Consider the following 11,516-nt stretch of genomic DNA (forward strand, 5'->3'; position numbering starts at 1 on the left):
TGTTGCTATATGTATGAACACCGCCTAAAGTTACAAAATATTATGCTTTCTCTTGGCGAATTGCACAAGTCATTTTCATTTCAATCTACGAATGGCGTCTATGAGATTAAAATCATGTTATCTCATGGAGTACGTGCCCATTCGTTTTAGTGTTGTTCCCCTCCCCCTCGATATTGTCCACGACCCAGTGACACAAGAGTTTTCATTAAATAATTTTCATTTAACACCATATAAATCTGAGAGATGATGGCCTGTTAACTGTCCGTTAAAGTTTGTACGACTGAATCCTGCGATTCCACCTCTGTCCACTTTCTGCGGCTCCATTGCAGGCACGTGTCAATAATTTTCAAAGTGGGAAGAAGGGGAGAGGGGGGAAGGGGGGGGGGGATAGCCAGAAGACAAACTATCAGTTGGCTTCTCAAAACATCCTACCAAGAAAAAGATATAAAAAATGTTCCATGGAACTTATTTACTGTGGCAGTGTTAGCTGCATGGCCTTCCTACTAGTTCTGGGTTTTGGGTTACCGGTAGCTTTTTAGAGCGGTAGACAGTCGTGTCAGAGGTCCCGCGTTCGAACCCCAGCAGATGTTATACTTGACACTGTTACATGTACATGTACACTATATCAACATTGCTTTTAAGAATATGATAAATCTATAAACCATGAAATTGAAATCGCATGAAAATGGTCTCAGAAGAAAATTCATGGAAATAACCTGAAGCGAATTAATAAAGCTGTATACAGCATTCAATCATGCTCCCGTTAGGGAAAGGGGTGCTTAATTTCGTATTCTGTATATTACAAGCACAAGCTAATCTGTGTATAAATACGTAGGTACTCGGTATTCACTGTGAAACATACGGTATTTTCTGATATTGTTTTTTTTTTTTATTAATCATGGTCATCTATTTCCTTTTCTCGCTCAGATAAATCTTAAATGGATTTCTATTGGCTGGAAATATGTCACGTGTGCAGTGGCATTGTGGGGTCTCCTGGAAAACGAGCATATCGCAACAACTTAATCCTTATTTGATATCATATACAGTTCTGTGTTCTTTTCTCTGATACAGACATAGGGGTATTTTAATGTATGCTGTATCCACTTTGTTTATTAAAGATGTTCAAAGCAAAACAGAATGACGTATCGACAAGACCAACATTTGTAGAATAAAGCTCTTTAGTTCATGATTTAGTTGCATCTATATAATGCAGATGTATGTATAAAAATATAAAACAAAAACCCAAGTAAATAAAAGAAACCAAAATTCTTTAATCCTTTGACTGATACGGGTTATTTATTTTTTTTCGATAACGTTTATCCATATTTTGTTTTCAAATTGTTACTTAATGTGATCATATGCTCTTTAAGATAAATCAATGGAATGGACACAATTAACAAACATCGATTGGTTTTGTCGAATTAAAAGTACAAATCCATTATCATTATCAAAATGTTTTCCAACGATTCGTTGTCAGTCGTTGATAAACAACAGTAAATCTGAATATTAGAAAATTATATCAGACTGACAGCCAGTAATGGGTGATCCAATTACAATCAGTGGCGGATCCAGCGCCGGGCGCACGCCCCGCCCCACAAATATGATTTGTATTTTGAATAGAAATACAATGCATGTCTTAAACATTTTAACATAGACTACATGTATATATTTTATCTTAATTTGTCAGAACTCAGTAGTTTCAAAAGGTATTCAAGTCTACACCCTCTGGTCCCCACCAGCTAGGACTTTGCCATGGACCCACCGGGGATCTCAAGACAGTCCCAAAACACCCAGCTGTTTACTGCCCCCCCCCCCCCCCCCCCCCCCCCATTTCTAGATCCGTCAATGATGATAACACTTCGACAGTCTTCCAGTGATCAAATCCCTTGGTGGCAAGGAATCAGGCACGTCCCCAATCTCTACCCAGACCTATCCTTTCCTAATGTAAGGAACGATAACTCTGGGTAGGGATTCGCACATCCCATGGATCGTATTAGTAGGAAGTTTGTTGTGTGAATATAAATGGGAGAACGCCTTCCATGGCTTTCGTGTCCTGGTTGATCACTGCTTTAATATCCAGATAAACATGCTGCATTTATTTGTCATGCAAAATATCTACGCCGAAATTTTCATTGATACCTTACTTTTATAAAAAAAAAAAAAATCCTTTTCATAACAAAGATGGACTGTATTTTCATTTATTAATTAGTTAATAGTTAATATCGAGTTAAATGGAGGTTTATCGCTAAACATTCTAGTATACACACATCACGCATGCAATACACATTTACATTTCTACATTGGACCTTGAACTACAAACCGCTTGCGTGACAATTTCTGTTGATGTAAACTGATTTAGAAGTAGAAACCTAAATATTCATTATAGATTAAAACTATCACTTAACAACATACAGTGACAGATTGCTTAAGATTTAAATGAAATACATGTGTATGTTTAAAAGACGAACAAACACTTGCTAACAATGGACTACCATCATTATATAATAGCTAATCTTATATTTATAGAGCTGATTAAACGGATTTCCCACGGAAAATATTTACTAATACAAGAACTTGTTTTGATCTCCGTATCTTTTGCATGTAAATGTGTTAGTTGTTTTGCAGTTCATATACTTTATAAAAGATTACCGATATTGGAGTAACGAGCTTTTAATAGTCAAATAAATTTTGATTTAAAATGCTTACAAAAGTTTTAAAATGCCTATAAATTTTTCCTACACAGATCAAGTTTCATATAATCATGCAACTTGAATTGTATTCAGTTTTGTTCCCAACGTTTTGCTTACAAAGGTACAATTCTTTCGTAAAAAGTAAATCAAACAGTATTTGTCAGATTAGAGGACTAAAGCTAAGGGCAGAACACAACATCTGCACAAACTATCCATCTCGGCGAAACAAATATGCTGTGCTGTTTAACCTCTCTTGTTTATTTCCTGTTTTGTTCTTTCTTTCTAAATGTATTGCAAATAACATCAATTCATTGAGAATAAAGAGGATTATTCGATATAGAAAAACTTATCTTTAATTGTAGAAAATGTCATCCAGCGAACACTATCGTTATACAGCTGTGCGTTGGTTGACAATACTACATGTGCGGGACAGTTCGCAATATAACCATCAACCATCAGTCATTGGCGTCTTAGATCAGGGTGTTTTTAGTATATATCAGAGATTCTTCATTCTTAATTTTTCTTTTAACATTTTCGAGAACCAAAACAAAATTAGATACACGTATGCCTGCAAATACACGCACAAACCAACACATGTACATTACCAACTTATCCTTCGCATTTCACACTGCTGGGAAAACTACTTGTTACTACATGTACATCAGGTGCCAATGGAAATAACATGTTAATAATTAATCTAAAGTGCATAATTTTCTGTTTGAATGTTTTTTTCGCAAGTGACTCAATCTTTTCAATTTAAATTTTGTGTAATCAATAGCTCTTCTTGCACTGCAATCATTCAGATACGCACAAAACTGATTATCGGGCACGTAGCAACATAGGATCTGCTCCCTTTTATCATTACACAGTTCGGTCTATAAATAACGCCCCCCCCCCCCCCCCCCCCCTCATTAGGTATCGGGAGTTTGCACGGGAATTGGTGTTACAGTTACATTAAGGTTTGTTGTATAAACAGTCACCAGTGTTTTTAGCTCACCTGAGCTAAAAGCTCAAGTGGGCTTTTCTGATCACCCGTATTCCGGCGTCCGTCCGTCTGTCCGTCTGTAAACTTTTAACATTTTTAACTTCTTCTCAAAAACCACAGGGCCAATTTCAACCAAAGTTGGCACAAAGCATCCTTAGGTAAAGGGAATTTTAAATTGTTAAAATAAAGGGCCAGGCCACCTTCCAAGGGGAGATAATCAAGAAAAGGTAAAAATAGGTTAGGGTCATTAAAAAACCTTCTTCTCAAGAACCACTGGGCTAGAAAAGATGAAATTTATAGATAAGCTTTATTAGGTAGTGTAGATTCTAAATTGTTAAAATCATGGCCCCCGGGGGTCAGATGGGGCCACAATAGGGGATCAAAGTTTTACATACAAATATATAGGAAAAATCTTTAAAAATCTTCTTCTCAAGAACCACTGAGCCAGAAAAGCTGAGATTTTTATGAAAGCTTCCTAATATAGTGCAGATTCTAAATTGTTAAAATCCTGGCCCCCGGGGGTCGGATGGGGCCACAATAGGGGATCAAAGTTTTATATACAAATATATTGGAAAAATCTTTAAAAATCTTCTTCTCAAGAACCATTGAGCCAGAAAAGCTGAGATTTATATGAAAGCTTCCTGATATAGTACAGATTCTAAATTGTTAAAATCCTGGTCCCCGGGGTTCGGGTGGGGCCACAATAGGGGATCAAAGTTTTACATACAAATATATAGGATTTTTAAAAAAAAAATCTTCTCAAGAACCACTGAGCCAGAAAAGCTGATATTTACATGAAATCTTTCTGATATAGTGCAGATTCAAGTTTGTTCAAATCATGGCCCCTGGGGGTAGGATGGGGCCATAATGGGGGATCAAAGTTTTACATACAAATATATAGGAAAAATCTTCAAATATCTTCTTCTCGTGAACCATTGGGCCAAAGAAGTTCACATTTACATGAAAGGTTTCTGACATAGTGTAGATTCAAGTTTGCAAAAACTATGGCCTCCAGGGGTAGGTTGGGGCCATAATAAGGACTACGGTTTTACATGCAAATATATATAGAAAGTCTTCTGATATGGACCAAGGTGACTCAGGTGAGCGATGTGGCCCATGGACCTCTTGTTATCAGTAGTCATATTCTACAAACAACGACTCAGACACACGTGTGTTCATTACATCAATTCATTTCCAAGTGTCGTGTACGGTTAAGTAGAGCATGCAAACTAAGCGGTTTTTTCCCCCGTAACATGCAGAGGTGTCACGAAACTACTGCAATTTATCTGATGTATAAAAATAGTGTACCACACGCAGAGGTTACTGTGTCTAGTGCTATTAGATCACTGAGCATTTCTAATAATGCAAACGTTTATTCAACTAATGAAATAGTAAAAATACATTCTCCCCACAGGAACAAAATAAGTCCACTCCCTCCCCACCCCTCTCCAGTGACGTCACCAGGTAATGGAGCAACAACACAGGAATTATTATATAAATCAACAAACTGAGAATTAAAAAAATCTTGATATTCAAGTTATGTTGAATTTTATCAAGTTTGGAATGATATAGAATTGGGCATATTTGACACAAACTTTTTCTATATTATTGCATATTTACTACAGGGGCGGATCCAGGGATTTTTGAAATGTCGGTGGGTTCCTCCATTAGTTTTGGTTTTCAAAGGGGGGTGGGGGTGATCTATCCCCCAAATGTTGAATTTTTGCCCGTTTAGCTAAATTATCTGACGAAAGGTGGAGGGGTCTAACCCCCGGACCCCCCTCTGGATCCGCCACTGTATTACGTGTATATGTATGGAAAATGTAACATAAATCTCCATGCACTACTGCATCGAATAAATCACTGTAAAATTAGTAGAACGCGACACATGACATCTGATTTCAATATTTCACTTTAAATTTTAGTGTCGTTATATCAAGCTTCAAATATAAGCAGATGTTTATGAGGATTATTTAAAACTAATAGAATTACAAGAGCGGGGAGACCTTTTAAAAGTAATATCTATTTTCCAGAAGAAGGTCATGTTATGATTAAAGTGGAAACAGTTTCCATTTAGTGTAACGTGTCTTCCAAATTAAATTTGAGAGAAAATGTCCCACTTTTAAACACGATAGTATTGTGTTAGTTACGAAAATATTACATTTTAAGATACCATTGGCCTATTAAACTTATATGTTCTACAATTTCCTTTGATTAATCTTAGAGAGTAAGGGCAATGGAATCTGAAACATCATCATGGGAGATTGAGAATATATATTGGAACCAAAAAACTTTCTGTCAACAAAAACGCGTTGGGTGCTGGGTTACGACCAAAGTTTGTACCTTTCGTGCCTCACAAGGGGCAGAACAATCTAATTAAAATTAGATCCTCTGATCCGCTCATCTACTATCGCTACACATATTGTTTAGCGATAGTAGATGAGCGGATCATAAGATCTAATTTTAATTAGAATGAGGGGGAAGAAAAACAAAAACGGCAAAAATGACCAATTATGTTTACAATGTGGAATCAAAGGGTTGAGGTTGGTGGTTGGGGTGCAACACCCCGTAACTCCCTCTAGATCCGCCACTGAACAGATTAAAAACTTTCCAAACTAACCATCAGACTATTAATCGAACCCCCGGAATGTTCAATATTCCTTTATTAGGTCAGTGATTGGCGGTGATGTCTAAACGAGATTTCTTAATGGCTGTGATAAGCTCTCCGAGTAAACAATACTATCTTCTTGTGGTAGAAACATTTTAAGCATTATGGGCATTCGGGAGGAAGTATGATTTAATTTAAAAAATCAAATACACGGATGTGGTGTGCTTGTCCTTAAATTTATTTCCGGAAGTGCTGAGTGTGACTCCCTTGCAAACTCAAAAAGTTGAAGTTGCTCAAGATGATTTAAATAATTTGTTACGTACAACACCCTCTGGTGCCTCAACATTTTTGCATAGGCAAGGATCTCCGGAATCGATGCTATTAAATAAAATTCCTCTCAACTTACAGAATAATTGAGTCATCTGAAACTTAATCATATGTGAAAAAAAGTAGGTACTGACAACATTTACAGCTGTCACTTTTGAATACATCATGTCGGAATATAAGTTGACGTATTTTGACATTCGTGGACGGGCAGAAATTTCCCGGCTTGTGTTCGCCGCCGCTGATGTACCTTATACGGACGAAAGAGTAAACCGTGAGAACTGGCCGGCACTGAAAGCAAGTAAGAACACCTGTCATTATTGAAACCTTAATTTTAATCATTCTCAATCAAGAACACCAATTAAAAACGTGTGGGGTATTTTTAAAAGATATGTTGAAAGGCCTTAGTGTCTGCGTTTAACGTGCATCAATTAGAATAAAATCATTTCTTTCTTATTAAAACAATCAATGTGACAGTTCATTTGTGAATATTTTTTTTTTTATATATTTCATGACGTCTACACAACTATCGTTCAATGATGATTAAGGTCCATTGTTCTTTTGATTTCCACGGATATATTTTGGTCGGATCTTTCAACACATGTTTCATGTTGGAAACATTTTGAGATCAAATAGACACAAAGAAAAAAATTGAAATACTTTGAAAAGGTTTTGAAATAATGATTTACAGAATCGATATTTCGTTGTATCAATTAAAACGCGTTTGAATCTTAAATATTTAATTATTTTCTCTCTCCACATGATGGTATAAAAAAGTTAATGTGTAGAGAAGTGAGTGGCGCAATGTTCTCCCCATCATCTCCGCCCCTCCCCTAGTTTCTACGTTTCTAAACGTTTTAATAATTGACATATACTGCCTGTCACACTAGCTGCTTTCCAATCCAATTTTCAATGAATGATTGATAATCACTATTTATTACATCAAAACAGGATATTCAACATTCAATTCATTAAATCAACAGATGCGTATAATTTCTCACTTCCCTTCCTATCCAAGATAGATGAATGATTTAGAGCGCGCACCTGTCATGCAAGCCATGCATATATACAGAGAGCGCTAATACAACAATGCAAGAACAGAAAGCTGGGCAACAAAGTATTTATTAACCATGTACATTGTGAATAGTTAAGCTTTTTCTCATGGGTTGATTTTAAGAGAATAATTTACTAGGTACATGTGGCAAATACCTCTAATGTGCACTAAATTGCTACGTAATGTGCACTAAATTGATACGTAAAATGCACTAAATTGCTACGTAATGTGCACTAAATTGATATGTAAAATGCACTAAATTGCTACGTAATATGTACTAAATTGTTACGTAATGTGCACTAAATTGATACGTACATGTATACATTAAATAGTGGGCGGATATATGTACGTCATCAGTGATAATAAGGTGTGGACACTAGTATGTTACTTTAAAAATGTTTTGGTGTTCCCTTTGCCAAAGTGAACAAAAATTAAGTGGTTTTATTCAAATTTGATTAGATTCCATCCATAAATCTGTTCCAAATAAAAATATGTTTCAACAATGCTTTTAATATCTATTTACAAATTTTTTTAAAATACTAGTAGTTTGGTCATTTTAAAATACAGTGTAAGCAGAATTTTTAGCGAGGCGAGAGTACCAACACACAGACCGACCGATAATACGCCCCCTCATTTTCAAAGTGGGACATACCAGTAATGATCCAAATTCAAGATTTATTTCTATGTAATATCAATCTTTTCTTGCAAGAAACACCCCAGGGGCAGCTACCAATTCTGACCATAGATGGCGCTAATACATTACCTCAAAGTTTAGCCATTGCACGGTATTTGGCCCGAGAATTCGGTAAGCAGTTAGCTATTGTATATATTCATGTCTTTCGTTTTTAACCCCTTTCAATATTTTGAAATTAATATGTGCAATTTTCTAAAGGTCTTAGCGGAAAAACAAATTTAGAGCATGCGCAATGCGATGTTATCGTGCAGACGACGGAAGATTTGCGGTCAGAGTGGGTCAAGGTTTTCAGAGAGCAGGACGAGACGAAGAGGGTACGAATGAAAAAACATATCTTAAAATTTCGTGCGATATATTTACATTATGTCTCAAATCAGGGATAAGACATAAAACAAACCGCATAGAAATCACGTAATTAAATACATGTAATTGATTTTCTAATACCCTTAAATGTACATTAAAGACAAGAGGGAAAAAAGAACATGGAAAAGATGATGTAAGAAGACCTGTTTATTGACGTCGACCATCGGACGGTAAAGACAACGAGAGTAAGATACCTGTGTTGTTCTCTTTCAGGCTGAACTACAGAAGAAATTAATAGAAGAGATTGTTCCTAAGTTCTGGACAATTTTTCAAGTAACACTTACCTCCAACCCCACTGGATACATGGTGGGAGACAGAGTAGGTGGACAATCTGACGAAAAAGTGAAGATAACGTGATCTGAAACGCACAGATTTGTCAAACAGCAGCTTTCCGAAACAGAGACATGCTCTAAAACCGACCAAACTTGTTGTCGTCAGTTTGTTAATTATTTCGAAGCTTACGTCTTGATTTTGCTAAACAAAGTAAGTTTTTGATTGTTTTTTTCCCCTTATTTGCAGTTAACAATCGCCGATCTTGCTGTATATGACGTCATGGAAATTCATACTCGGGATTATCCAGATCTCATTAAAGGTTTTCCCGCGCTTCTGACACACAGACAGATGGTAGCGGACACACCGAACATTAAGAAATATCTAGAGAAGAGAGCTGTCACTCTGTATTAGCAATGCATTCCATTAATGATTTCATCGCATGTACATTCAACTGTGGAATACTACATTTATACATTATTATATCACCTCGATTTGTGTTACTCTTTATTGTTTGATGTTCGTGTAAAACAATTTATATGTATATAGTTCAAGTGACGAATTTTATACAATTTACATGTAATACAGGTATATAGTTCAAGTGACAATTTTTTTTTTACAATTCCTGCACAAAGTATCACTTCAGTTTTATAACTCTTATAAAACCTTGCAAAGAGTGATTTCTAATTATCCCGGTACTCATGCGCCATTGTTCTTTTACTGTATTGGTGTTCATTCCTCTTGTTAAAATCAACGGAAATCGAGCACACACATATTGATCCACAAACAGTTTTAAACACAAATCAATGTCTGGATTCTTGATCATATCTCAGAAGCGTTTTCATGAATTTTTCATAAGACAGGAGGAGGGAGTCCATCAGTTCGATCGTGCTTATCGTGTTCACTGTCAAGTGGGATATTCGTTATTCTGTAAATACTGTTAAGGAGGAAAACTACACCAAAGAAATTTCATATGGATGAAAAGTGGAGGATGTGTACAATAGTTTAAAGATTGAAAACTTTCGAATTACTTTATTCAGTAAAAAAAATGCAGTTTTGATAGAAAGTAATCTGATATAACTTTAATACACCTGCTGTACCCGACCCCCATAGATCAGCAGACGACAGGCCTACTGAACTACCCAATTACATACAAAAAATGTATAAACGGAATAAACAAATATTGCTGATATTTATATTTTCATTCATGTTTTAAAAGGACCTCGGCCATCATGATAATGTAGTGTATACATCCTTAAAAAGATGTTCTAGCTAATTACACTATACCATAGAATATACCCTTCGAATAAAAACCAATGGTACATCAGTGCTTGTCCAGAAGCGCAATGTTAGAATTCGTTAAGCCCCGTAGATGTTACATATTAGGCCCCTATCAAATAATATAAACTATGCACTCGACTTTGCAAAGAATAAGCTGTATTACATTTTGCGATTCAATTACATTTTGGGGGTACATATGTATATACATGTATATTCACTGAATCTTTTCTCTTATATTTCTTTTGAAATTGACATTGCTTTCATCTGCGATAATGAATGTATATCTTGCAAACTAGTTCGATACCAGCTGTCCGTGTAATCATGACCAAATATGGAGCGTCATCAAGGTCAAAGTGTGCATTGGCTGTTCCGTTTAACGTAACGAATAGGTCAACCATATGATATTTTAGTATTTAAAGCTAGTTTATATCCACAAAAATATATAAATAAACATTAAAATGTATTTGTTGTTTCATCGGGTGATGAAGGTAGCAATCATAGCAGGAAATCAAAGTACTGAAAGTACTGAGAATCGCTAGGCTTGGCTTGTAATGATGCTGTATGGATATACAAGTTATGATAGTACTATTAACATAGCAAAACAAAATGTTCAATAATTTGCTGCAATTGCTAAGTAAAGGAAAGGATAAAATGTTGGAAGTTTGGAACACTTTTCTAAACAATTATAAATGCATGCTATACTAGTATTTAAGATGGGGATTTCCTTATGAAATATTTTTCATAAAATGGAAAAATAAAAATATTTTATTGTAATTCATATTGCTGTTCGATTTAGTTCGATTCTTATTGTAAAAATGATTTATAACGTAATGGGACTGTCGCATTTTGCAGTGATATACATATTATGCATAAAACGTTTGCTGGAATAAATTACAAACTCGTTTTGATATGTGAGAAGTGCACCTTTTTTTATTAAATGACATCTAAGAAAATATCTGGCTTTTCCTCAACATAATGTTACCACACAATACCACTCACAGAAACATTAAAAACCATTAACCCAAAAGAATTTTCATTTCTCTGATCAAATGTTAGAATTATGTCTCATCAATTCATCTCGATCAAATGTAATTGTATTTCTCGACAATCTCAAGAATGTTCTCAAATAATTCGAAAACAATTCTAAATCATTTGATAAATTCTGGCATATTTGCCTCATGGCATTCCAATGTTTTCAAATGATTCCGAAGGTATTTTCATTCGCCTGATGAAATCTCAAAAGTATA

The 11,516-nt window shown here is 35.4% G+C and overlaps 1 protein-coding gene across 1 annotated transcript; it reads left to right on the forward strand.

Moving 5' to 3' along the window:
• The first annotated feature begins 5,997 nt into the window (after nt 1-5,997).
• LOC125655899 (glutathione S-transferase 1-like) lies at nt 5,998-9,589 on the forward strand. Its single transcript, XM_048886430.2, has 5 exons — nt 5,998-6,908; nt 8,371-8,466; nt 8,554-8,669; nt 8,932-9,036; nt 9,238-9,589. Exons 1-5 carry the CDS (start codon nt 6,776-6,778, stop codon nt 9,400-9,402), a joined length of 615 nt encoding a protein of 204 aa, XP_048742387.2. The 5' UTR covers nt 5,998-6,775; the 3' UTR covers nt 9,403-9,589.
• Nucleotides 9,590-11,516: the final 1,927 nt, after the last annotated feature.

This window comes from Ostrea edulis, chromosome 7 (genome assembly GCF_947568905.1).
Source record: "Ostrea edulis chromosome 7, xbOstEdul1.1, whole genome shotgun sequence".
In the NCBI taxonomy this organism is placed as follows: Eukaryota; Metazoa; Mollusca; class Bivalvia; order Ostreida; family Ostreidae; genus Ostrea; species Ostrea edulis.